The sequence below is a fragment of the Alternaria infectoria genome (genome assembly GCF_024043175.1).
Source record: "Alternaria infectoria strain BMP 0036 chromosome Unknown scaffold_4, whole genome shotgun sequence".
NCBI classification, from domain to species: Eukaryota; Fungi; Ascomycota; class Dothideomycetes; order Pleosporales; family Pleosporaceae; genus Alternaria; species Alternaria infectoria.
This window is the reverse complement of record NW_026250693.1, coordinates 619,660-647,074: the sequence shown is the minus strand read 5'-3', so window position 1 is coordinate 647,074 and position 27,415 is coordinate 619,660. Positions and strand designations below refer to the sequence as shown.

The following is a 27,415-nucleotide window of genomic DNA, read 5'->3' as shown; positions in this document are numbered from 1 at the left end:
AGACGGATAGTCGGCCTATGGTTGAGGTTATGGTTCAAATTCGACGCGTCCTCTTCACGCTTGGGCGAGATGGCGCATGCGCAGTCCCTGATAGAGATGCGATTGCCTGGTAGAGAGCGATTGCCCGAGACAGAAGCGTCATGACATAGTATTGGCTGCAACAGCACTAGAAGTCAGACGCCATAGCGCGAGTGCACTAGCTATCATGATGACGGTCGGGAGAAGTCGAGAAGACGGAGGCTGGGAGCCCTCGTCCAGACGCGTCGACAGGGGCGCCAAGACGCTAGACCATATGCGTCATCCTGACCCCCACAGGCCTTGTCGAAGTCTCATAGCCCAGCTCAGCACTTACGAGCTTCAGACACTGTTGGATTCATGCCGACCGCCACGAAATGTTGGCTGACGCTCTAGTTAAGATCCTGCAATCTCTTAGAGTAAGTCTCAGTAGCACATGCGTGGCAACTTCAGGTGCCGGGTTGGCCGTTCATGCCGGTCATTCCGCAGTTCTCGGCTATCAGTACATTGCAGACAATAAGAACAGAATCACTGACCCAGCTCTATACATTAGCTACTCTTACCAAACTAGTCGACGGGAATATGGGATTCGGCAGGACTCTCTTAACGCGTATGCTTGAGAACAGGGAGCAGATGACTGGTGCTACTGGAAGGTTGCAAAGGAGCTGAAGTAATTCGAGGAGTCAGAAGAGCCCTCAGAAGCACGTTATGCCGAGACGTAGCTCCTATAGTAATGCCGACGGTGAAGGTAAAGTTCATTGAAGTGTTCGTGGAAGGTGCACGTGGAGGATGTGGGCTGCCGTTCCCGAAGTGGTGTAGTGCGCGAAGTTTGACGCGTCTCTTCACAACGTCAGAGCTTCAAACCTCACCACATCCTCCTCGTCCACTCCATATATCGCGAATCTCTATCTTTTCCGTGTCTCTCACCCACAAATATCTTGCGAATTCATTTCATGCCTCATGGATATGCTAGAATTTGTCTCTATCACTGTTGTCACGTCTCCCTATTGTCTTGCTATTGTCTAAATGCCCGTGATAATACGCGCTGCCTCACCAGGGAAGTCCCTCTGAGAGGTCTTCGCATCGACTATTATCATTTCTTTACATCATGCATTGCCTCATTACTTTATGTCTCCATCAAGTTATTGCGAAAGGAGTCGTCTGCTTTCTTATCTCTCTGTTAGGATTCGCACATCCATAAGCCTCGTCGCAAGCAAATTTCAGCGTCCAATTTCTTTCCTTCAAGCCTCCACCTGACCCATGCATTGCACTTATCGCCTACGGTGTTCACTCGGCTGCCACTGAAGCAATCCTCATCTGACGAGGTTTGGGGAAAGCCCCACGGCTCTTTTTAAGAGCACGGGAGTGACGTCTTGGTCGCGCGTCACATGGCGATGAACGATAGGGAAACGGCGCATACCTTGCAGGACGGAGTAGTTCAAGCCTGGTCTTGCGCTTAGCGCTTCATATCAGGCAGCCGCGCTGATACCGCTATTGTGGGGTCGTTTGCCCTGAGTGAGAGCGGAGTCGCGCCCGCTTACCACGCACATTTATCAACACAGCGATATCAAATTTGCATCTAGATATTGAGAATTGGACTTACCATGGGTATATAATTGCTACAATTTGAGAGTAATACAATTATTCCGTAAAGCCTGCCTCGTGTCGCAGGTTGGTACACACCATTAGTTAAGTGTCCCCCCCAAAATGAAAAACCTCGCTGACTATCCACGTTCGAGCCCAGGTCCAACCACTCAGCCCTTAGTTTGCAACACCGAGTTGCATTCTTTGGGCTGAGTGGTGACCTGGGAGCAGAAATACGTGTTTCTCTCTCAAGTCAGGACCTGGGCATTAAACCCCACCTTACCTTAATACTCTTCGGAGTTCTTAAAACCAATACATACACCCTAGATATGGATCTGGGAACAAGACACCGGTGTATCTTCTTTTTTGCCCTTTCTTTTTGCCCAGCTAAGCGAAGTGAAGGCATCGCAAATAGGCAGCTACCGTGTTCCCTTCACTATGTTACCCACCCTCTCACCTGCCGACTACCCGCTCACTCACCTTCCTACTATCTCTCTACCTTAGTGTTCCCGCTAGCCTGTATCTTCTGGAAACAAATATCCTCCGCGACACCTTTCCCCCCAACACACCCTGCTAGCTTCCTACAACATCTATTCCTGGAGATGTCTAACCCTGCAGCTCTTGTCAGACGTGTCGGCGAGCCTTCTGAGTACCAGCTCCTGCGTGAGGTACTTCGCCGCAAACTCATCAAGGTCTCACCGGCTCTCTATCCTAATATCACGCTCGACCAGATCCTCGCTGCGAATGGCGTCAACAACATGTATCCCTATCAAGAGTAAGCATTATCGCATTCCCCGAGATGTGGTCGTGGAGAGCGCTGACAATTCCTGCTAGTCATCCGCTTGCCATGCAAGTCAACATGGGCGCCACCTTAGCAGGCGTGCTTTTCCGTCGCGGAGAAGTGAAGTACAACATCAAGAACCGCGTCCCGATGGGCCAATGGGGCTTTGAGACCGCCTTGGCCTACTTCTGCAGCAACAGCAACGACAACATCAGCTTCTCAAGCTACTTTCGACAGACCCGCGCTCGCCTTTACCTCGCCGCGTACGCCAAATACGAGAACAGGGCCACGAACGTCCAGAAGGTCTACATGCTCGCCTGCGCTGAAGAGAACGGAAACAAGCGCATCCAAGATCGCGGCTTCAAGCCAACACATTATCGCGAGCGTTTCATCCACGAGCTGCTACAAAACCCCAAAGACTTCGATATCTGCACGCAGAACCGCAACAAGGCTATCTTGAAGGACATGCGTCAGCTAGTCGAGTCCTGGAAGTCCATTGAAGCCAATTTCGACCCTCACAACGTCCGTCACCAGAAGCTGGCTGAGATTGGACCGGCTCTCATCGAGTTCTTCGAAGCTGAACACATAGTCAAGGATGACAAACCGGATAGTATTTCTGGCGTCAGCCCTACCAGTGTCATCGAGATCGATGTGACCAAGTACCAGCCCTTCACCGCCGACTATCGCATCTTGACGGGACTCTTGAAAGCTATGCAGGGTTTTCGTACCTACGAGACTGTGGACATCTTAGTTGTGGACGACATCGCTGATGGGCTCGATGGTCTGAAGGTTTCCAATGACATCGGAATGGATGTCACCCCGGTTGAGGGCCCAGCTCGACCTGTCTTGCATGTCCTGACTATGCCGGAGGTCGATCTTTCACGCCTCGGTGACGTTATCACACTAAACTTCGATTGAGCAGCATTTTGGTTCTCTACGACACTGTTTGGGCGGATAACAGACTATGGAGATAGATTTGGCGTCGATACATATTCGGCGACAGTAGGTCTAGCATTTCAGCTTGTTGGTAGATCTTCACGGTACTGGATAGGCAGATTTCGTCCGCTGGCCAGCTTGCTAAGAGTCATTCCCAACTGCCGTAGTTACGAATGAAACGCACACGCTGGGGGTGTTGCGTGTACACCATGGCTACTTTGATTATCCTTATCTTCGTCTCACATGTACTCTGTCGTGTTGGCCATCCAATATTAAGGCGTGTTGTCGCATTTTACAACCGCGTAGCCCGGGTTCTCCGCTTTCCCGATGGACTCTGTCCAGTTTCATCCCGTGACTCCGCCCAATGTTTGCTTCATCGCGTCATTTACTCCCCTAAGGTCTTAGTCAGTCGCGTAAAGTGCGCTCTCCGCGTTCTCTTCACTGCGATCGACACTGTCCGCTTGCACTCCGCCACCAACATGGACGACAACACCGAAGATATCGAGAACATGTCGCAGAACTTGGAACCTGAAGATATGACGGCGCTTGAAGAGCTTCTCCGCCGCAAGACCGACAGAGTACCTAACGGCCTCCGCGCTCAGCAGACGTTGCCGCTCAAAGCCATTCTCTGTCCTTCTCCGCAACAACAGTACTATCCCTATGAAGTGTAAGTCTTGTTTCTTATTCCCAAGTTAAGTCAGCAACTTGCTCATACTAACGACTACATAGCGCTAATGTCGCAGAAGGCGCGACATTCGCCGGTCAGCTCAAGCACCGCGGCGCCATCGCGCGGGCGATGCAATCGTTCACCCCCATGTCGGAATGGCCGGTTCAAACCATACTCGCCTACTTCACTTCCAACGTCAACCGTCATATGTGCTTTTCCCGCTACCTCAAGCAAACGCGTGTTCGACTATTGGTCAATCTGGTGTCACTGCTCAACAAGACTGACACACCCATGATGGCGGTATGTATTTTCGATACCTTTGGCTCTTCGGCTACACCGCAACCGCATATATCACTTCACTAACGCCGTTCTACAGGCCTACACACTAGCCTGCATGGAATACGTCCAGCACCCCAGTCTCGGCGCCCAGTTCGATCCCACGCATCCCAAAAAACACCAGCTCGCCTTCGTCCACATGCTGAAATCCAATCCCGACGATTTCATCGTCCTCAGCGGCGACGCACGCAACGAGTATGTCCGAGCGAAGCTGACTACGTACCTCGCCGAAGCACGCAATGCATGTCCAGATTGGGCCCAAGTACCTCCCCCGACACGCGCCTTGTTCGACTTCTGCTTCCAGGGCGGTCAAGATCAGATGAATGAGATGGCGCAGAAGGTGTTGACTAAGAAGAGAAAGAGGGGAAAGAAGAAGACTACGCCGTCGGTACCGCAGGGCGATGTGCCGTTTGTGTATAAACGTGTACTGCCGCCGTTGTTCGATTATGACGACAGTAGGATTAAGAAGGTGTGTGCTGGGAATGCGTTGCTGGAGGGGCTGATCGAGGGGATGCCTGGTGTGAGGGTATTGGATGAGAAGGATGGTACTAAGGATGATTACACGGAAGATGCTGAGAGTGGCGAGGAGCTCAAGGTGTCTGGGGTTGAAGAGCCGGGTGAGGGGTTCGAGAAGGGTCTGGATGACATGGTAAAGGAGGAAGGTGGTGCTAAGGCTGTGGGAAGTGTGGATCTGACATCGTGGTATGACTGGAAAAACGTATAGAGACGAGTATTCCTGCCACTCCTCAAGATGCTTTAGGTGCTTGAGATTACTTGTGGGTGAAGAGGGCTGGGTTTGGGATGTAGACATCTGGGTATGCTTTGCTTACTTCAGCGTACTCTCAGTACTCAAATAGCTTATCACGAGTCTGGTTGCCGACTACATAGGCTTACGGCGACATGTATGTTGCTCTACACATTTGGTGAATAGCTCCCAGATCAGCCATACGGTAGACGAAACAACTCAATGAACAAGTAAGCCTAGCACCCTTCAACACACCATGATCTTCCAACATCGCTCTTGATCATACCTCTTGCAGTCTACATACATGTCGAACGACTGCACACAACCCTCGTATCCTTAGCGAATGCCTCCTAGGTCAACTCAACATTTCACCACGCAGTTGCCAGCACGAATGTAGTCCTCAACCTACTGCGTGTAGAATCATCACAATCCATACATCTATCCCCCATCTGATCATCCGGCCTGATACACAGGGTTCTCGGTCTTGTAATACATAGTCTTGACTGGCTGCTGTTGAGACGCATACCTTCCTTTAGCTTTTGCACTCTCCTCTCTGCTCTTCCTCCTCCTATCCACTATCTGAAGAGTGCGGAGTTGTTGGTCGGATAGGCCGATCAGACCTTTGGCCTTACGCGGGGTGCTAGTGAGGTTGCGGTGGGGATCGTTGCTGGTATGGTATGAAGATAGATGACCGGGCTGCGACTGTGTGGCAGGAGGCTGTTGGGAGGGTGAAGACTCGGCGGAAGTAGCCGCGGGATTTAATCTTCGGTGTCTTGAATCGCGGCGCTGCGAACGTGGGAAACTGGGGTTCGCAGCTTCTGATGACACATCATCTGCGCTATTGCTACGCCGGGGGTAAATGGCCAATCCAGACGGTAGATGCGTCTTGGCCTCCATCTTGTAATTCCAACCCTCGCTACCCCCCTCCTTCATCTCCGCGTCCCAAAACCTGACTAAATCCGACATCTCAATCATACAGTGCCCTTTGTCCCGCATATGCGTCTGCACAGCATCTACACTTCCTTTTTCTTGTCCACAGTAGAGACACTCGTGGTATTCGTAAACCAGAACGGCCAGATACGAGAGAAGAGACTCTAAAGAGTAGAGTCGCGAAGGCGCGGGTACGAAAAGGCTGTGCTGGGTTGACATGTGGTCTAGATTTGTGATCGGAGTGGGAGAGGAAGAGGGGCAGAAGAGACATCTTGTCGAGGACGAAGTATTGGAATATTCCTCTTTTGTATCTGCTCTCGGTGGTTTGGAGTTAATATCGCTTCCGCTGGCGGTGTGTGAGACTACTCGTGGTCTCCGTATCAGAGCATCGTCGTTCTTTCTCGGTTGTTGCGTGTCATCCTCGCTCTTACCTTCTAGCATCCCAAAGTCTTGCTCGGATAAAGCTGGAAGTTCAGAAATGCGCCTTTTGAGATTGTGGATACTGTCACAGAACGTCAGTCCGACCACTTCCGTGTCTAGATGCTCGGGATGATCTTACTGCCAGGGTTGATGCATGTGTGCACGCTGTAGCGCACTGCTTGTGAAAGAAAGAGAACATGCGTTGCAAGGAAACGCTGTCCGCGCTTCCGATGTCATCTCTGAGGTTGTCTGTGTAGTTGTTTGTTGCGAAGGGGGTGTGGAGAAGAGATAGGTGGCTCTCGGCTGAGAAAGAAGGATAGTACGTCTCGTATGAAGGCGCGAATGCGATCGGCTTTGCTCTGGCCAATTGATGCATCCAGGCATTCGAATCTTATATAGGCAAATTAGTCGACTTACTGGCCCAGGGAGTATTGGCGACCACCAAGTCACGTGCCAAGCTATCCTCGGCGCAGCCACCTCAAGCCTCAATGAGTCATTTCCACTCACTCGCACGCATACTCACTCAGCAACATCCTGTTTTCCTGTTAGCTGACCAAACATCACTGTGAGCAAAGTAGATCCTGAAAGTACGTTTTCAAATCCAATTTTTAATTGTCAATCATGATACCCATGCTCCCGCCAACTTTGCTTCTTCTTGTTACTCTTCCGTTCCTCCTTGAGCTTCTTCGTCAGCCCCAGCCCGTCAAGTTTGGAGAGTACCTTCTCCACCAGCTTAGTAACACTACTCCTTCTCTTTACTTGTTTAGCCGGTAGAGCGGTGATCCCTTGATCTTCAACGTGCGGCTCGCCTTCTTGACTATACTCATACTCATCAACGTCAAAGTGGTCGGATATGGGTGAAAATAATTGCTCGGCACTGCGGTGTGCGTAGAATGACTGGCCATCGGTCTCGTATCGGATCTTGGTGTCATTGTCATAGCCTTTGACGTAGCCCGGGCGAGACACACCGCTGATTTGTGAGACGCGAGAGGGAAAGTAGGTTGCTATCCCGTTTATCATTCTGATATTCGTGTGTTGGTCGTAGATTGGTGTTTTTGATGATGAGGGGGCTGGGGTCGTAGGGACTTTCTTAGATGTCCGGACATGCAAGTCGAGGCGGCGGCGGGGTGAAGGCTGGTCATCGGAAATGACAGAGTCGTGGCGCGAAGAATTATGAGAAGAAAGTGATTCCGAGGACGTGCGATTACTTTCCTCTGATGTCCGAATTTGAGAGCGAACAGGTGTTTGTCTGTCGGTGGGTAGCGATGGCAGTGGCTTCTGCTCATGTGCCATCATGATTGGATCCATGTTCTGGACACCGCGTCGGATTGACAAAGGCAGAGGCTGTGCCGATGATCGATTCAGTGCCACGAGGTCCTGCTCCTCCTGTGACTTCCTTCGGTAGTGAACGATCGGTTTCATATTACCATCCCAATCGACGATCATAGTGCCCTGACTAGCTGGCCGATTGTTCTGAGCAGGTGCGATAAGAGATTGCCATGTTGCCGCATGGTCATCGATCATTTGCGTTAATTCCGTTGCAGCTCCATAACGAGAGCGAACTCTGGCATGGTGCGTGGGTCGGTATTGGGAGCCTTCGCTGTGATTGCGAATGTGACGGGAAATGTTGCGTGGTTGAGGTAACTGCTGAAGAGTGCAGCCTGTGTCATGGCGGTCGGCGCCATGAGCAAAACCGTAGAACGACATAGCGTTGAGCGGCCGTGATTGTTGTGTTGAGTTGGTGGAAGGTGTCTACTTTAGTCTTTGTTTCGATATGTTCGAAACTGAGTCTTTGACGTTGTTAAAGTAGTAGAGCCGTGTAGTTACTGTGGGTTGTTGTTCCTGTGTGTGGTACGTTAGAATCGTATGGATGTTTATGGGAGGCAAGTTCTATAGACGGAGGAAGGCGCCATGGTATGTGCACAGTGCGATACGAACATCGCGTATAGTGAATTCATGTGCTCGATAGTGACGGGCTGTGGACGAGTGATGCTACCACATCGATGATCGTTCGTCCATTGTGAAAGTCAATAGTTGATGATGAATGTGACGGGCGGTCGAGGTTTTGAGATGAGATTAGTGTGAAGCGAATCTAACGCATCGTCATTAGCAAATTAAATACAATCCCGCTGGCATGCCAATACCCCACGTTTCGACATCGGTGGCCAACTTATTTCGAGCAACCCAGGTATACTATGAGTGCAATCTCTTCCGTCTACCCACGTTCTCTTACGTCTCGAGATGCATATGAACAGAAATGACGCAACAGATTGCTATGGAACATGTCAGACACAGGAAGGAAAATGGTATAGACCAAAAGCACAAACTCCGTGGCGAACGATGAAGGGGAAGAGTAAGAAAGCACAGCGCATGAACCCCGGGTATTACCAAGCTCCAAAAACCCTCGTGATGGATGAAGATGGCCTGAGAGTACCGAGAAAAGACAGATGAAACATCTAGTTCTTGTCCTTGCTGGATAGCTTGTCCTTGATCTTGCCGAAGAAAGAGCGGCGCTTCTTCTTCTTATCGTCAGCACCGGAAGCGATGCTCTGGCTGCCTGGAGTGCCCTTGGGAGAGACGTCCGAGTCTTTCCTGAGGTTCTTGGCGGGGCTCTCTGGGGCCAGCTGTGCGGCTGGGGCAGAGCTAGTGGCCTCGGTCTTGGTTGTCTCTACGCCGGTGGTGACAGTCGGCTGGGTCTGCTCGGTGGTAGTTGGCTCCTGCTTGTTGAATGCGACTTCGGTAGTAGAGTCGATGGGCTTGGAGGTTGGCGGCTGAGCAGGCTCCGATGCGGGCGCGTTGAGTGCGTTGGGCTCGCTGGAGGACTTGAGTGGCTTAGTGTCGACAAGGGCCTCATCGGAGAGACCGGCAGCATTTTGGCTTCCTACAACAGCAGCACTGGGAGCTGGCTCGCCGGTAGCCTCAGTTGACTTCACTTCTTGAAGAAGTTCAGTCTCCATAGCCCGCTTCTCGCTGACAGCCTCAGCATTGGTAGCGGCCTCGGGACTGACGTGTGCCTCCTTCTGGCTCTCGGCGACGACATCCGGAACATCACGAGCAACGGACTCGTTGACTGATTCCCTGGTAGTGCCGGCTACGACAGCAGCAGTTGCGCCGGCAACAGCGGTCGCAGCAACCGCAGCTCCCGCGGCAGTCGCAGCAGCAGGTGTGGTCTCAGCAGGTGCGGTCTCGGTGGTTGCAGCAGTCAGTACAGGAGCAGGCTCACCAGATTCCTCAGATCTTGGGAGCTTGTCCAGTAGCTCAGACTCGACAGCCGACTTCTCTGCTACGGCCTCACTGTTGGCAGCGGCTTCGGGGCTAGCGTGTGCCTCATGTTGGCTGTCAGCGACAACCTCGGGTACGTCGCTGGAGACGGTCTCAGAAGTAGCAGCAGGAGCAGTAGTGGCTGTGGCAGCGGAAACGGCGGGGGCTGGCTCGCCGGCCTCGTTGGTCTTGGGGACCTCGCGCAACAGCTCAGACTCCATGGCAGTCTTCTCTGCGACAACCTCGGGGCTGGATGCTGCTTCAGGACTTGCGTGTGCCTCCTTTTGGCTCTCAGAGACGACGGCTGGGATGGCAATGGCGGGAGCCGGAAGACCAGTCTCGTTGGTCTTGGGTACCTCGCTAAGAAGTTCCTGCTCCATGGCGGACTTCTCAGCAACAGCCTCAGGGCTGGCTGCGGCCTCGGGCTCCGCATGTGCTGTGTTCTGGCTCTCGGCAACAATGGACGGAACCTCATCGGCAGTGGAGGTGCTGGGCTCGTTCATGCCAGTAGCCTCAGCAGCCTTCTCCTTGGCAGAGTAGACAGCCGCAGTGAAGAGACCCGCACCAGCAGTCGCGCCAGCGGCAGCAGTGGCGGCGGCAGCTTTAGCTGTGTCGCTCAAACCAGCGTCTCCGCTAGCTGCGGGCGCCTCAGAGACGGTCTCCTTCAGCTCTTGCTCCATCTCCTTCTTGTCCATGACAGCCTCTGGGTTGGCAGATGCCTCGGGATCGACATGAGCCTCCTGTTGGCTTTCGGTGACAGTTTCGGGGACACCGCGAGGCTCTAGGGGAACTTGGGCGGCGAGATCGGCGGTTGTGCTGTGAGGAGCAGAGGATTGGATCGTAACGCCGGTGTCCTCCTCGACCTTGGCATCAGCGCCCATAGGGAGGCTCGATTCTGGGATCATGTTACCCATGACAGGAGGGATACCGAACATGCCACCCTTGGCGTCGCGCTCAGCCTGGGGAGTGAAGGCAAGGGGAGGGAGAGCATCGGACTTCTCGTAAGAAGAGGGGTCTGTCTTGACTGTGCTGTCGACGGTGTTGGAGGTCAAGGTACTGGCGTCGGGCACCGTCTCGCCAGGCGCAAGGTGGATGGGGTTGCCAGCGCCAGCAGTAGCGGGGATGGGCGCAATACCGAATGCAGAAGCCTCTTGCTCGGGTTCCTTGTCATGCTTGACAGTCGAGTCTACAGTGTTGTCTGTGAGAGTGCTCGCTTCGGGAACGGGCTCGCCAGGCGCAAGCTTGATGGGGTTGCCGAGGCCAGAGGTAGCGGGAATGGGCGCGACGTTGAAGGTCTGCGGTTCGCTGCCAGGTGTCTCTGCGTACGGTGTCTCGGGGAAGGCGCCAGGCACAGGAGAGTTGGACTTGGCGTCCTTCTCACTCTCTTTGGGCACAGCGCCGGCTAGCGCAGCGGTTGTGGACTCGGGCGCGGCAGAGGACATGGTGTTGACGGGCTCCTCGTCGACGATGTCTTCGGGCAGGAGGACGTTGTTGATGATACCGTGGCCGTCGTCTTCCTTGCGCGCGCTGTCGTTGGTACACCAGTTGCCGTTTACGACGAACTGTGGTAGAGTGTTAGCAGAGTCTGCGCAAACGGGGAAGCCGACGGTATGCGACGGGAGAGGTGCGCACCTTGTACTGAGTGTGGGTCTTGGGCAGCTCGACAGTCTTCTTGAAGATGCCATCCTCGTTCTCGAGCTTGACCGTCTTCCGCCAGTCATCGAAGGTGCCAGTCACGTAGACCTCATTGGCCGAGTGTTCCCTGTGCGCGTGTAAGCAGTTGGGCGCGGAAGGTGCCTAGGCGGGCGTGAGGCAGGCGCGAACGTACCAGGTGAAAGTATATTTGCCCATATCAGCGCAGCGATGGACGTGGATCAGGGATTGCAGAGTTGGGAGGAGGGAGTAAGACCTGTCTTGGGCGCAGGGAGGAGAGGTGTGGAGGTGGTTGGTAAGTCAGGATCAGGAGCTGCGTTGGGTGGAGCGAGCTAGCTTGCGGCTTGAGTGCGCGCTCGGACAGTTTGGGGAAGATGGAGCTTGCGACTGTTTTCGCGCGACAAACAGCAGCGATTTCAATGCAGACACAAACACAGAGTCAGGAGCGCGACAGATATGCCTTGTAGATGCGGAATTGGCGAGGCTGGCGGTCTGGTCGCGACAAGGCGCTGAGTCTGCAAGATTAGAGACGGCGCCGCCAGCTGCAGGAAAGCTTGGCGGGATGCCGTTCATCGCGCGAGCCCTGGAACACGCGGGACCGACGGCGAGCATGTGCAATGACGAAACCTCCACGGCGACGTGCTCAATTGCTGCGACTCTTCACAATTCTCAGGCCACCGTGCACAGTCGAATTGTGCTGCGCATGCAATTCGTATCCAGCCGCCTCATCTCGCAGGCCGAGCGACACGACGGCCCCTCCAGTTTTGCGCCGCGTGCCTGTGCGCCTCCCATGGCCGGCTTTGTGCGTCATCGCCATGTCCTGGACCTGTCGGGATATCTGGGCGGATTCCGGGGTCGCACGTGAGCTGCTGCTACCTACAGTAACCTATGTTGGGTACCACTCGATGGTTGTGTCGTCGCCTTATCTCAAATACCGTCTGGAACGCCTCTTGATCAGAGTTTTCGTGTCTTTCCTGCACCGCGTCTCAACATGTTGATGGATTCACCGCATCGGTGCCCATGTTGAATGTGTGGCTCACCGCCAATTGCAAGGTTGCGCCTCCCATGCCGTGCGCCGCTGAGCAACTGAATCCTATTGCACAAGCTGTGAAGGAGACTGCGTTTGATATAGAGTTGCTGTTGCAAGAGACCTTCCCGATGCTGTTCACCCATGCGGTCTTGCAGTTTGTGGTGCGGTGTCTGATGGGCACCATGAATGCGCGACTTGATGACGTGAGAGTCAATGCGACACCACAACACCACAACACCAGCCTGAATCTTGCTAGGCGACAAGAACTCGACGATGTGATTTAAGACAATCAAAGCTCGGAGCCGCGCCTGTCGACACAATGTCTCAGCTTGATCGTTCACGACTCAAGTGTGGGATATGTTAGTGCAAGCTCCAGTCTGCGCAGGCCAGGCAGCGGGAGCTAAAGCACGGCTTGAGCAGCTATGACAGCTATCGCAGCTGTCTTGCCCTGGTGCTAGAGGAGCTCAGTGGGTGTGGGAGTCACACCAATTGCGGCGGCGAGAGCTGGCAGCCGTCGCGTAAATGTCACCGTGGGAGCTGGGAGCCTACAGCGTGCGAGGGATTCTAGAGGCCTTCTGGAAGATAATAAGCCCCAGGAAAGCTTGCCTCGATCCTTACCAGTGACTGCCCTGCCCGCCATCCCACACCCGTGATCGCTCCTCCCGCACACGCCCCCTCTCCTGCGCATCCTCACCGCGCTCCTGCTGCTGCCAGTCCCCTACGGTGCAGCCTGCCATTGCGTCCCCCATTCACGCATCCGCTCTCGCGCTGACGCTACGTTCTCGCGGGCCCTCGCAGCACAACTGCCTCCATCCCTGCACGTCTCGCGACCGACGTCAAAGAGCTGCGCTTGACCCCTCACCACCACCGCCCTCATGTCCCTCCCTCCCGACTACTCCAACGAGATCGCCACGCTCGACCGCGAAATCCTCTCGCACAAGCCCCACGACATCCTGCAGTTCTGCGCCAACTTCTTTAACCGCCGTCTCGAGTCGCAGCGCACCGAATACCTGCTGTCGCAACAGCACTCCAGTCCCCAGGGCCGTGCCGAGAACTCGTTCCCCGGCAACAACCCCTTCAGCACCTCGCCCAGCGCCGGCAGCGGCTTCACCAAATCCACCATGCAGCGTCTCGAAGAGGAGGAGGAGAACGACACCATGACGTCGCCCACGGCCTCGACCTTTGGAGCTATCGACTTCAACCGGTCCCGCTCCACCAACAACAACGACGCGGGTGCGAGCGCATTCGGCGACTTTGGCGGCTTTGGCGGCTCCTCCAAGAACAACATCACCCAGATGCCGCCTCTGTCGGGCGAGGGCCAGAACTTCCCCAGCAACTACAACACCAACAGGCGCACCTCCGTCTCCGCCGAGTCGCTCAACCCCGCCTCCAGCGCCGCCGACAACTTCACCCCGCCCTTCCACCAGAAGACGCAGGACCAGCTATCGCGCCTCAAGTCGGCCGTCTCCGGCAACTTCCTCTTTTCACATCTCGACGACGACCAGTCGGCAATGGTCCTCGGCGCGCTGCACGAGAAGCCGATACCCACAAAAGGCATAAAGGTCATCTCACAAGGCGACGTCGGAGACTACTTCTACGTCGTCGAAAAGGGCGCCTTCGATATCTACGTCAACAAGTCAGGCAAGGTCGAGGCTGGCATGGATGGCGTTGGCGATAAAGTAGGCTCCGTCGGACCAGGTGGTTCCTTTGGTGAGCTAGCACTCATGTACAACGCCCCGCGTGCTGCAACAGTCACCTCGACGGAGTCGTCTACACTCTGGGCACTGGATCGCATCACCTTCCGCCGTATCCTCATGGACAGTGCTTTCCAGCGCCGCCGCATGTACGAAGGATTCCTGGAAGAGGTTCCTCTGCTGTCTACCCTGACTCCTTACGAGCGCTCCAAGATCGCCGACGCTCTCGAAACCAAGAAATACCCCCCTGGCACAACCATCATCCAGGAAGGCGATGTCGGCGAGTCCTTCTTCCTGCTTGAGTCTGGCGAAGCCCAGGTCTTCAAGCGCGGCGTAGATAGCGCCGTCAACCAATACCAGAAGGGCGACTACTTCGGTGAGCTAGCCTTGCTCAACGATGCTCCTCGCGCTGCCTCAGTCGTCAGCAAGACCGAGGTCAAGGTCGCAACACTCGGAAAGAACGGCTTCCAGCGACTACTTGGGCCCGTTGAGGGCATCATGAGACGGAACGATCCCAGCAAGGCTGCCTTCGAAGGCGATCATGTGGATCCGCTATCCAAGACTTCATAAGCGTGTTCTCTCAGGATTAGAAATACAGAATGCTCCACTCACACGGGAGGTGAGCGGCACTGTTATACACAGACGGAAGACTAGGGCGTGGACAATTGCGGCCGGGTGTGGTCCTGTCACTCTTCGGCGTTCTCGCATGTATTCCTACACTTCCTACTGTCACTAAACTTCGCTTAATGCCATGGAAGATGATACAACTTCCCCTCAGATCAGGAACGAGCTCTGGTATGAGCTGCTCTGTTACCTATACTCCACTGCGTACGATACTCATGCTTTAGACTTACACTTTCATGCTTCCCTTGGGCGACGATCAACATGTGACGTAGTATATAAGTTGCCAGGAAATATCCACGATGGTTTCCGCAACCCTCCAAGTCTGCGCTGCGTAAATGCCCTCATGTGCTCCTGCCCTCGCTCGCTCGCTCTGATGTGACATAATCACGGTGGCCCGTGCGTTGCCAATGGCGCTACCAGGCAGTCCGGGATGCAGGTGCGCTCTTCCCCTCCAACACCACACTCAATGGTCTGAGAGCGCTCTCACAACTCTAACATCACAGCAACACGAGCTCTGATCGAGACAACACGAAAATTTTATTCTGCAAGAATAGCCATCCTCCTCTGCCAAGTGCTTCTGCTCCACACCGCCTGGTGATCGTCATGCAGTCATCGTGGCGTTCGCCTCTGAAGACATGGGTGTTCAATGCGTGATAGCGTATGTGGATGAAGACTCGTAGGTACGTCCATGATGGTACCTGGGAAAAACTGTCGATATGCTGCTCACGATCCCTAACAGAGCTTCAGGCGATCGAGGGCGGGCTACTTATGGCTCGCAGCTGTACACGCTATGAACACTAACGAAGCGTCTTTCGGTTCTCCATATACTTCATCGCGATTACTACGCCGTTGGTAATACTAGCAAGAACGTAGCACATCTCCACAAGACGCTTCGTGCCGTTAACGACTCGTCCTAACTACCTACCGAGGCATTGCTGCTTACAGCTCTCATGTATCAACAAAGCAAAAGAGCGACGGCAACCCCGAGCAAACGCGGGCGAATGCAATTCTCGTGAATGGAAACTCGCGCTTCACATCAACTGAAGAAGAAGTGATCGACTATATCTACTTTTCTGGGCAGCAAATCGTCATGTGCGCTGCCTCACAGCCCCGTTCCTCAAGACTTCGCGATTTCCGATGCAGTGTGCAGCATGCAGCATCTTGCATGCAAGATCGCAATGTTCAGAGCGTTGCTTTTGAACGATACGGGCACGGCAGACGCGCCTAGTTGATAGTGTAGCAGCGGATACCTACCCCTGCATACACTATGACGCATTCGACGGACCAATGTCTCTGCGAATCTCAGTCTGAGCTTACAATTACAACGGGCTGATGCAACTGGACAGGCGGTCTCAAAATCTCAAAGCGATCCAATGACCGGAAGCTGTGCATTTCTCATCGCGTGCACCTGCAGCTTATATGCAGCAACCGGGGTGGATGGACACTAAGACTAAACTGGGAAAATGGGTCTATTATCTACAAGCATGCCAACGCCGTTCACGCACAACTTGGCCGTATCTTCGTGGTTCAAATCGCGCGTGTCGGAGTGTGCGGGCGTAAGGAAATCGGTCTGGCTGCTCCAAACTAGCATGAAATACCCATGTGAGTATCTGGAGACCTATCTAACTCTCCCTCGCGGGTCTGTCTCACTTCGTTGCAGTACGCCTCGGTAGAAACTCTTGGCATCATCAAGAGATGTTGTAGCGGTCTGTATGCCGTAGCAGGCATGTCCACGTTCCCGGCGCTCGGTCGTTGATGATGGTGCTGCACGCATCAGCCACACACTACGTTGAGGCTACTCCTTCCCTCCCGCAACGTTCTGCGGGCCAGGGAGCTTGTGGCGCACATCGGATTTCGTACGGGACGATGGGCGGTGACCGCATTCGCTAGGAAAAGCGACTATGCTCCACTGCCTGACATCGATTCGGTATGTACTGTGGCAGGGTAGTCATACCGGCGTGCGCGACGTACAGTTGATCAAGATCACACTGCAAAGAGAATGTCCACGTTGTACGCTGCGAGATCCACTTTTGATCCTCGATACTGGCCTATTTTGGGTTGGGTATGGTTCATGAAACATGGACCTCCATCCACAGTTGTATGGGGACAGCCGAGATCAGTTCGGCACTGGAGTCCCTTTGGTGTGTCCCAGTGTGGCTGTGGCATGTGGCTTCAAGGTAGGTTAGCACTGATCTGAAGCATCGCATACGGTACCTGGATCTTACGTTATCTGTCGACTGCGTACACATCCCTCTACTTATGACCTAAGATCGTTCGCGATACATAATGTCTCAAGCAGCATCAACTCGATTCTTTCCACAGCTCTCGAACCGCCTACAACTTCGCATCGCACTTTCGACATGGCCTCATCCAGCGATCAAAAGGCATCCAAGAGACGCGCCGGACGCCAACGCCAACCACCCCTTGCACCTGGACCTCCATTCCAGTTTGTCGTCGCCAGCCACCCGGATGATTTCAAGGAGGTGGAGATCATGAGAAAAGTGCGGTCGCACGTCATGTACACACACCGCGAAACCTTGTCACCTACGGACACAGCTGGCAGTCGAGAAGGCAGTAGCACACCAAATGTCACGACACGCACACCTAGCCCAGCGACAGCCAGTACGAGCAGCATATCACAAACAAGTGCTTTACAGGCAGCCACTTCCTCAAGACATCATGGCAGTGGGTGGGAACAAGATGCGCATGGCATTCAAATACCATCACCATCTACCCACCCCGTGCGAGTGCTTGCCGCTCGGATACATTCCGCAATCACCGAAACATCCCCTCATGGCCAGACCCGAGCCTTCGATGAGGCTCCTGGGTACCCTTTCCCCGGGGGTAACGCTCCGCGGCATGAGCTGTTGGAAGATTTGAAGCGTGAATGGATTAGCACTACCACTTTCTACTGTTACGGTTTGTCTCTTTCTTTCTCTACATCAAACACTCACTGATGGCAGCAGATCAAGCGTGGATGCAATACGTTTGCGGCAATCATCTTTCGTTCCTTAGCCACGTACACGCGACACTGGTCTATCAAGATCTCGACGACGGCCTACTATACGACAGTGATCTTACTGTATATGCGAGGACCAGGATGCTGGGGCTGTTTCATGGCCGACTGGACACTGATGATACCACCATCCTCAGCATACTCCATATGCTTATCAGCGAAATCGGTAGCCCTGAAAAAGATGCTTTTGGAGTACATCAGGATGGCTTGGTGACCTGTGTAAGGAGTCGACGAGACGGGCTAGGCCCGAACATTGCGACGTTCATGACCTTGTAAGTTCTACTTGCTCAATTTTTGCTATCCACTAATTCGGCCAAGGGTCATGCTCACTTGTGCCGTCTGTCGCGGGCAGAACGAGTCGGCGGAACTCACACCACGATCGTCTTCTGAAGCCTGGGTCGGTCACAACAGTCCGATCTCGCCGCTATTAGCCTCCCAGGAGCACATACCCCCTCTATACCACAACGGCTCAACAACTACCAACGACATCATCCGAAAGATGCAGAGGTGTACCTACATCTTCCTGGCAAGATGGACGCACAAAGGTGACCCTCATATGATTTCAAGCGGCCAGATAGCGACATGCGACGCAGAACTACAAGACATATATTCCGATCTGCTTCTACTGCCCTCTGCAGAATACGATACACAGCCTGACTGGATCTACGAGAGCTGTCGTATTGCTGCTCTGATCTACTGTAGATCGGTAGTTCATGGTGCAACACTTGCGGATTCGGCAAATATCATGCACGCAAGCATATCTGGCTCTAGCTCCGAAAGCGTTACTCTCCTTGCAGCCCTACATTCTGCTCTCGCCAAATCAGAGGTCCAAACTTGCTGGGGATTCGACCTATCTGGCGCTTTCCTCTGGGTAGCTCTTGTAGGCGCAGCGGCGTCATGGTCCGCACCGCACTCCTCTTCAGATGAGGCATTGCAGGCTTCAGCTTGGATGAGGAAGTGCTTTGCGCTATATGCAGTCAGAGCGGCAGTCTCGGTTCCTTTCGACTGTGCTGACGCCACGATACAAGCCTTGCGCACAATGCTGCAGGTCCGGCGGTTTATAACTGTCAAGATGGGCCCGGCCCTCCCTTAATGAGGTCATCGCGCATCTCCATACTTGTTGTAGGTGCTTGTATTCTCACTTTCCTAACTCGTCATCTGTATAACAGTCGTTTCATTCACGTCACTTATTTCATTGGTCGAAGTCTGATGGCTGCTACAGCCGCGGAAGGACCTCGCAGTCAGTCTCATCTTTTGTCATCTCTACGCCTACGCCGGTTCGTACGACTGGGGTCATACATGCAATTTTCCTTGTCAACTTTTCGGTTTTGTATTAGCGATTTCACATTAGCTTGTCTTCAGAGCACGATGCTCAGAATCAAATTTCATGCTGGTCGTGCAAGAACATTCGCCCTTTGGCTACTGTCATCTTTCCCCATGCAATTCAATCCAACACCATAGTGTACTAATCGGGATACGCGCAAGTCGTCTCCCCGGCCGAAGCACGTTGGAACGGTCGGGCAACAGCCGAGCAGCGCCCTGCAGCCCATAAGGCTGAATCGCCAGTATCTCACCGTTCGTACATTATAACCGAATGAACCAACCGAGGAGCAGCGCGGCAAAGGGACGAATGTATCAGGCAACTCGTGACGACCAAGGCCATAGCACAGTCCACTTACGGTCAGATTCTAGGCCCTGGACACCTTAAACAATCCTTCCTCCGTCCCATGAACCAGTCACACAGCCTTCCGCACCCCCACCGTCAGCGAGGGCTACACCGCAGCGACCATCTCCACGACGACCGACCGAGTCAGTGAACTGGTCACTAGCCACACCACAGCCACAAGTAATCGCGAATGCAGTAACACGCGCGGCACGGTCTCACACCACCTCCCATCTTACACCGTAAGTTGGGCCAACGGACCAAATGCTCGCGCCGAAAAAAATACGCCATGGGGATACCGATGATTACCACCCTTGCCACGCTCCCTCCTGCCATGCAATATAGGGCTGAGCAGGGAACCCGATCCTTCTGCCTAGCGAACCAAAGTTTGGACGTTTTGTGGCGACCTGCGCTTGCTGCGTCCTGCGGGCTGCGGGTTGCGGTATGCAGCCTTGTGGGGCAGGGCTGCGCACAGGTTATGGAGGGGTTCCAAGGTTGTGGCGGGGGTTTACGCCGCTCAGTATGCTGGCCACACGTTGCGTGTATGCTGCGTGGCTGCGTTTTGTTGGGGTGCGTGCTTACTGTGACAAGATGGAGATAACGGTGGATGGAGAGGGGACGCGTTTTGTGTCGGACGGCGCCGACGGTGTAGTACAGTGTGTGGACCGAGGTTCTCATTCATTTTCTTAGGTGGGCTTAGAGGGTGTCGGGACTAGTTTTGAGTGCCGTGCAGGCCTGTATACAGGGTACGTACAATGGGAACTTGTATGCGAGAAGACGGGAGGTAGAGTTGTGTGTGTTATCGCCTGGGCATGTCTTGGATCAATGATCTCTGCGCCACTTGTTGGGATGTACTTGTAAAATGGATTTGTGAATTGCACCTGCACGCCATGCATATAACCTCACTTTCGCTCAAGAAACCAAGCCACGTGTACGCCCATCCCATGCATATATACACCTCCGCCATTGACTTCCTTTTCCGTATCCACCCTCTCACAGCGCATCCCACCCCTCCTCAAACAACGTCTTCTTAACCTTGAGCTCCTCCGCCCCAAGATACAGCGGCCTAACAACCTGCATACTACCCGTCCCCAGCTTAACGCTCTGCCCCATGATAATACACTCACTAACACCATCAATCGTATCCGTCTTGCCCCTCGCCGCCGCCTCAAACAAATGATCCGGCGTCTTCTCAAACGACGCAAGCTGCAACACGGAATCCCTTGTCTTCTGCAGTCCAAAACGCGTGATACCAAAGACCTCGCCCTTGAACGTCATGACATCAGCGAGAAGCTGCATGTGACGCGGATCAATGTCCATGTTACCCATGACATCTCCGATTTCACGCACAATGGTTGCGCGGGCGGCTTCGATACCGAGGACGGTTTTGACTTCCATGACGTGGTTGGACTTTGTGTTGTAGGGCTCTATTCCGGGGGTTGTCATGCAGTCGCGGAGGCCGTAGCCTTCTACGAGGAGTTGGCATTCGTACTGGCCTTGGGCGTTGGGGCTGCTTTCTTTCTTGATGATGGCGCGCGTGCAGTCTGGGTAGCCTTTTATGACGACGTCGGGAATGAGGGCTTTGACTTGTTGGACGCGCTCGAAGAATTCCTTGTGGTTGCGCGAGGTTTTTGTGGGGCGCTTTTTCGCGGCGTAAGGGTCGGGGACTTCGACGCGGATTATGGACGAGGAGATGCGGACGTTGGCGCCGGCTTTGCCCCATTTGAGCGGCTTGTGGGCGTTGATTGCTGCGGCGATTTCTTGGGGTGAGACATCGACGAAGAGTTGGTTGATGGTGTCCCAGTCGATGCGCATGGCGATGTAGGCGCCGTTGGGGTGCCACACATCTTCGACGTAGGAGATGACGTCGCGCAGGTACGTCTTTTCCACACGCGCCTTGACGATTCGCGCAGCGGATTCGGAGACCTTATTGGACAGCTCGCAAGCGATGACGGGAGTGGAGATGGCGGACGAGGCGTTGATGATTTCCTTGATACGGGGTACACCCTGGGTGATGGACATACCAGCGACACCAGCAAAATGGAAAGTCTTCAGTGTCATTTGCGTTCCGGGCTCACCAATAGACTGAGCACCAATAGCTCCAACGGCGTGACCGGGCTGTACTCGTGATCGATGATACTTGGTTAGGCAAAGCGTTATGAAGGCCTCGAGCGCGCTGTGTGAAATCTTCGCAATTCCATCAGCGAGACCGTACTTTTCAGCATCGGCTGCGGACTGCTTTCTGTCCTTCCTGCGATCGGGTTGCACCACTCCCAGGTAGGCAAGAGTTGTTTCGAGCTTCTGTGCTTTCTTGAAGATGTAGTCTTGCACGGTGTCGAGGAAGTCACGCAAAGACTCTTTTTGGTCGATGCCACCATCAGTCCTGTCGCGATACTCCAGCGGCGTTACGCCGTCGAGCTTGAACCTAGGATATTTGTTTCGTTCGGTATTCAGCTTTGCTTCTGTGTACTCCTTGACCTCCTGTGGCGTCAGGCCCGACTCGGAGTTGTCCCACGTCGACGTTACGGCGTGAGAGAATGTCCTGTCGAAGTGCACAGGTTTTGCCTTGCCCTCCATGTCTACAGGATCGAGGTTGTCGTCTCCGTACTGGAATTGGACTACGGTTCCAGAAGAGTTCCGAACAGTATCGTCGTATTGTGCAGAGAGATCTTCGAGTGATTTCATCAGTCGTCTACTCATGTAACCAGTCTCGGCGGTCTTGACAGCTGTGTCGACCAGACCTTCACGACCACTCATAGCGTGGAAGATGAACTCGGAAGGTGTCAAACCCGAGAAGAAACTGTTACTGACGAAACCTTTCGATGCGGGCTGACGAGCGGCTTTGGGGAAGTGAGGTAGTGTTCGGTGGTGGAATCCATCTGCGACACGAGCACCACCAATCATTTGTTGTCCGACGGAAGCAACCATTTGAGAGACGTTAATGTTGGAACCCTTGGAACCGCACTTGGCCATGAGCAAGGGTGAGTTCCATCTGCTGAGCTCTTCGAAACAGATGTCACCAGCCGCTTGACGTACACCGGACAAGATACCACCAATCCTGTTCTCCATCGTCTGCTCTTCGTCGCAACCGGGATCGCGCTGCAGCTTACCCTCCTTGAAGTCCTTGATCAACTTGTCGCACTTGGCGTAAGCCTCTTCGACGAGATCCTGCTTCTTCTTGTTCAACTTCTCTCCGGGGGTAACGTCGCTGATGCCGAGAGAGAAGCCGTTGTTGGAGAGCCAACGTGCAGACAGCTTGGATAATCTGTTCATGCCCTGCACGGCGTGATCGGGGCCGAAATCTCTCATCATGACGTAGAACACCGAGTCTTTCTTACCGTCACCAACTGTCGCCTTGTCCATCACACCGCACATGACCTCAGAGTTGCGAATGACAAGATAAGCATCGTTCTCATTCAGATCGGGAGCTTGGTCGGGGGTATTCTTGAACTGCTTGCATGCGGCTTCGAGGTTGATCAACACCCTGCACCCCTTGTATGGCTTCATCAGCAGGTTGAAGACCTGCTTTCCAGTCCAGAGTGCCTGTGGCTTCCATACAACAGGTGGTGGGATGTCGATAGGGTGCTTCTTTCCTGTATCAGGGTCGAAGGCTCCTTCTCCGTTAAACATGTAGTTCACAATCTGACAGAACGTCCGTCGATCGTAAAAGTTGTTCTTGTTGCTGAGGAGATACGCTGCAGTAATGAAGTCCTGAATGGCCGCAATGATGGGTGTTCCGTTCTTGGGGGTCGCAAGGTTGTATTTGACACCCATGAGCTCGGTAGCCTCGGTTCGCGCTTCTTCGGTTTGTGGAACGTGCAAGTTCATCTCGTCACCGTCGAAGTCGGCGTTGTAAGGATTGCAGACACACTCGTTCAGGCGGAAGGTTCTCCAGGGGCGGATTTTCGCACGATGACTCAAGATACTGAGCTTGTGTAGGGAGGGCTGCCGATTGAAGAGAACAATGTCACCGTCTTCAATGTGTCGCTCAACGATGTCGCCAATTCTGAGTCGCTTCGAAGTGGCCTCTAGTTTCTCGCCTGTGGTATCGAATCGTGAAAGACCGATAAGTGACGTCTTGTTAGGCTCCTTGTTTGGTCCCTGATCGCTGATGATGTAGTTGGCGCCGGGATACTTGTTCGATCCATTCTTCACCAATCTCCTCAGCTTGTCAATGTTGTATCGTGTGGCCTTTTCGGGGTATGTGAGGTTCTTCGCGATGCGCTGCGGGACAGCGACTTCGTCGATGCTCAGATTCGGGTCGGGACCAATGACAGTACGACCAGAGAAGTCGACACGCTTTCCAGAAAGGTTCTGACGGAATCGGCCACCCTTTCCCTTCAAGCGCTGGGAGAAACCGCGCATGGTCTTCTGAAGACCCTGTTGTTTCAGACCAGGCGCGTCGCTGTTGATGTACATTGCGATCTGCAGCTGCAGGAAATCCCACTGCTCCATCAAAATTTGGAGGGGAAAGCCTCGCGCCAGCCCAGCGCGTATTATGCTGCTGATCTGGCATATGTCTCCGATCTTGTTGGTCACATCGTCCTCGGTCGCGCCGCCTTCCTGCATCACGGACGGGCGGAGCGCGACTGGTGGTACAGGCATGTACTCCCAGATCAACATCTCTGGTCGCGCATCCTCGGGTATCATAGCCAGCAGCTCGCAGTCCTCCGGTGATATCTTCTTGAACAGGTTGAGCGCCCTCAGCGGATGCATGTCGTCCACAGCCTTCTTCAGGTGCTTGTCCAGATCGGGGTTCGCGGATTTGGCGGTATCGAAGGACTGATCGAACTCGACCTTGCCGGCGGGTGGCTTCTTCGTCTTCGCGGTGGATCGGTTGAAGGCATCGTATCGGTTGTGGATGATCTTGAGCGGGTGGCCGGGGACCTTGCGGACGGTGCCCTGCAGGGCGTTGCAGTATGGGCACGTCTTCTTCTTTCTGCAGTCGTCGAGAATCTTCTTGGTGACTGCGCCCTTGCGCAAAGTGTCCATGTCGGGCCGGCGCATACTGCGCAAGTATCTCCGTCGCTCCACCTCATCCAGCAGCACGCGCGAACAGTCTTTGCAGATGCAGTTGAGCACCTCGATGATGTGCTTCAGGTAGCCCACGTGGAATGCCGGCAGCGCAAGCTTGATGTGGCCGAAGTGGCCGTTGCACCTGTCGAGGCCTTCGCCACACGTTCCGCACTTTCCCTGCTTGCTCGAGATACCCATGTGCGTGTCCATGGGCCCGTTGGCCGTGAGCGAGCGCGTGCCATCGGCGGCGGGCTGGAGGTCGTAGACATTGCGGTCCGAGACTTCGAGGACGGCCTGGTTCACGATGTCCTGGTTGGAGTATATGCCGAACTGGATGTGCTTGATGCGCGCGGGGATGCGGTCCACGACCTGCTGCTTGGCCGAGCTGCGCGGCGCCTCCATGGTGGCGGGGGGTGGTTATGCGGGGTCGCTGAGGTGAGTTGATGCTACCGGGAGTCGTCGCAGTGGTCGTCGTCTCGCATAGTCGTCGCGTCGTGAGTCATTATCCGAGTGACAATAGAGTGCAGCAGCAACTTTCTCGTCGCGCCGCTGCAGATTTCAGGGTGGGGAACCTTCCCGTTGCGCTAAACCCACTAATGCGCCCTACTGCGGGCTGATAAGCTGATAGTACCCCGGAAGGCAGTCGTGACCAGGAGCATCACCGCCTGGTGGCTGCCTCACCATTGACCGTCTCTCTGCCCCGCCCATAGTGACGGCGAGGTTTGCAATAACTTCGCGTGAATTACTCGCTTTACCCTTCTTCCCACTCCTTATACTCGAGCAGCACCTTTATCTACACGTTACTGGTTGCTCCTGCCTCCTGGCCCACGGTACTACCTACACAGCGTCCCCGCTCAACCTCACCCCGCTCAACTGCTCCGCCTCCCAACCAAGGCTGTATTCGCGTCACTGTCTGGCGAGACGCACTTCTCTCTCCTCATGAGTTCAAGTAGGCTTCTCATCGCACCATCTTCCATGTTCTTTCCCCGTCTCACTGACACCCCAGTCTTCCGTATCGTCCTCCGGGACGCAAAGCGGTACGACACGTACGAGACCCGTGAGTTCGACCTGCCGCTCAACAGCGAGTTCCCTATCGGTCGAGCGTCCAGCAACGCAGCCAAGCAAGAGCTCATGGCCGCACCTCATAACGCCTTCATCGACAGCCCCGTCATATCCCGCCAGCACGCCGTTCTCTCGGCCAACGCAAACAGCGGCGTTCCGGAAGTCTACATTACCGACAAAGGCTCCATGCACGGCACCATGCTGAACGGTCAGAGGCTCTCTGCCAACACACCCACCAAGCTGGACGATGGCGATGTCCTGCAATTCGGCACTGACGTTAACCGTAATGAGGGTACGTCCTCGCGTAGGCCCTCCAAACCTCCTCTTACCCTACCTTCTGAGCTGACACCAACCCACACAGAGTTCTTCGTAGCCCGCACCTACACTTTCGAGTCGCAGCTATCACGCCCCTTCTCTCTCGGCTTCACCGTCCCTGATGCCGAAAGTGACGAAGAGGAAGTTGCAGAGCGCCGAGGCAGCCAGATCGATCCTTTCGTCATCGACGACGACTCCGACGCAGCTGATGACCAATCGGAGGCCGACGACCAAGAAGAGGTTACCATGATCATGGATCAGGTCCTGCACCCGAACGAGCATGGCCACACTCTCAGTGTTAGTCAGGACGACTACCCAACGTCCGCAATGCGCACCACTCTTCCCAACGAGGACTACAACCCAGAGAGCTTTGCGTCCCGCCGTGACGACTCCCTCGAGCCTGCCAGTCCAAACCCTTCTAGCGATGGAGAAGACGTGGCCGCCCTTGGTTCTGATTCGGACAGCGAGGCTGGCAGCATCGATAGTTCCGAGATGCTGTCTGACTCCGAGCCCGAGATTCAGGATTCAGAGGACGAGGAAATGGAAGAGGTTGAACACAAGAAGCCCACCACATCCTCATCCAACAAAGAGAACGAGGCGTCAATCCACAGCCAAGTACCCCAAACTGTTCACTCCTTCCCGCGCGATACAACGACGCTTTCGCTCTCGGACGTATACATGCCGCAAGACGTAGCCAACACACAGCCGTCGCTACCACGCTTGTACATGTTCGGCATGCAGGGCTCTGACGGCAACTCCATGTCGAACAGTAACGTCTACGGAGATAACGCGCCTCCACCTCTGCCGCCACGTCCCTCGGCGTCTAGGGCAGCACCATGGTGCGATTCGAACTATCGCTCCTTCAGGGAAGTGGCCGATCTTCAGGAATGGTACTCCGAGGGCGTTCCGCCAAACTACTTGGGCACCAACTTTGGCGACCGACCGTCCCTGTTCAGTCCGGCTCCTCTTGCCCCGATGGCAGAGGCGAATGAGGCTCGTGCTCCCATGCCCCAATTCACTCCTTATCCTAGCCAACCCATGCAAGCGAGTCGTCTGCAGACACCTCCACCATATTTCGTACCCGACTTCGAGACCTCCCCGCCGGTGCAGCCAGGTCGCCGTACCAAGGTATCCATCGAGGAGATCGTTGAGGAGCAGCCGCCTACGCCAGAATCTGTAAAGGATTTGAAGCGCAAGGCAGATGTACTTGAGGCAGACGAGCCAGAAGCCGTTCTTGACGAAGTATTGAAGGCCGCCATTGGCGATGAGCATGCAACCTCAAACTCAGTAGCTGCTGTTCCAGTGGATGATGCTGCTGCAATCCAGACGGCTGCCATTATTGCCCAGCGTCCCAAGAAGACTCCCCGCTCAGTCCTCAGCAAGGTTCTCAACAAGGCTGCGTATCCCTTGCTTGGTGCTACCGGTGCTGTAGTCTCATTTGCTCTTCTTTCCACCCTCCCGGATGCCTTCTTTGTGTAGGCTATGATGGACCTGATGGCAGCAGTCCATCATTCTTCTTTTCCGGTGTTCAGGGTAAGGCAAGGTGTACATGGCGGGGCGATTCGGGATCATGATATCGGTGGGAGCATCTACGGATAACGGCAATTAGTGCTAACGGCGTTTCGAGAGACGTCAGAAGAGTCGGGTCCTGGATTATGGGTGGTGTG

The 27,415-nt window shown here is 54.4% G+C and overlaps 6 protein-coding genes across 6 annotated transcripts; 4 read left to right on the top strand and 2 right to left on the bottom strand.

The window, feature by feature from the left end:
* Nucleotides 1–2,201: 2,201 nt before the first annotated feature.
* Nucleotides 2,202–3,298, top strand: J4E92_003209 (uncharacterized protein; the record flags this gene model as incomplete). The annotated part of the gene is made up of 2 exons (XM_051494608.1): nt 2,202–2,374; nt 2,434–3,298. The coding sequence occupies 2 exons, from the start codon at nt 2,202–2,204 to the stop codon at nt 3,296–3,298; spliced, it is 1,038 nt and encodes a 345-aa protein (XP_051354901.1).
* A 497-nt stretch (nt 3,299–3,795) lies between these two features.
* On the top strand, nt 3,796–5,043 carry J4E92_003208 (uncharacterized protein; the record flags this gene model as incomplete). Its single annotated transcript, XM_051494607.1, has 3 exons — nt 3,796–3,983; nt 4,046–4,283; nt 4,360–5,043. The coding sequence occupies 3 exons, from the start codon at nt 3,796–3,798 to the stop codon at nt 5,041–5,043; spliced, it is 1,110 nt and encodes a 369-aa protein (XP_051354900.1).
* A 3,827-nt stretch (nt 5,044–8,870) lies between these two features.
* On the bottom strand, nt 8,871–11,526 carry J4E92_003207 (uncharacterized protein; the record flags this gene model as incomplete). Its single annotated transcript, XM_051494606.1, has 3 exons — nt 8,871–11,237; nt 11,308–11,437; nt 11,504–11,526. 3 exons carry the CDS (start codon nt 11,524–11,526, stop codon nt 8,871–8,873), a joined length of 2,520 nt encoding a protein of 839 aa, XP_051354899.1.
* A 1,707-nt stretch (nt 11,527–13,233) lies between these two features.
* J4E92_003206 (uncharacterized protein) lies at nt 13,234–14,622 on the top strand (the record flags this gene model as incomplete). The annotated part of the gene is made up of 1 exon (XM_051494605.1): nt 13,234–14,622. The coding sequence occupies one exon, from the start codon at nt 13,234–13,236 to the stop codon at nt 14,620–14,622; it is 1,389 nt and encodes a 462-aa protein (XP_051354898.1).
* A 5,726-nt stretch (nt 14,623–20,348) lies between these two features.
* Nucleotides 20,349–24,773, bottom strand: J4E92_003205 (uncharacterized protein; the record flags this gene model as incomplete). The annotated part of the gene is made up of 1 exon (XM_051494604.1): nt 20,349–24,773. One exon carries the CDS (start codon nt 24,771–24,773, stop codon nt 20,349–20,351), a length of 4,425 nt encoding a protein of 1,474 aa, XP_051354897.1.
* A 573-nt stretch (nt 24,774–25,346) lies between these two features.
* J4E92_003204 (uncharacterized protein) lies at nt 25,347–27,227 on the top strand (the record flags this gene model as incomplete). Its single annotated transcript, XM_051494603.1, has 1 exon — nt 25,347–27,227. One exon carries the CDS (start codon nt 25,347–25,349, stop codon nt 27,225–27,227), a length of 1,881 nt encoding a protein of 626 aa, XP_051354896.1.
* Nucleotides 27,228–27,415: the final 188 nt, after the last annotated feature.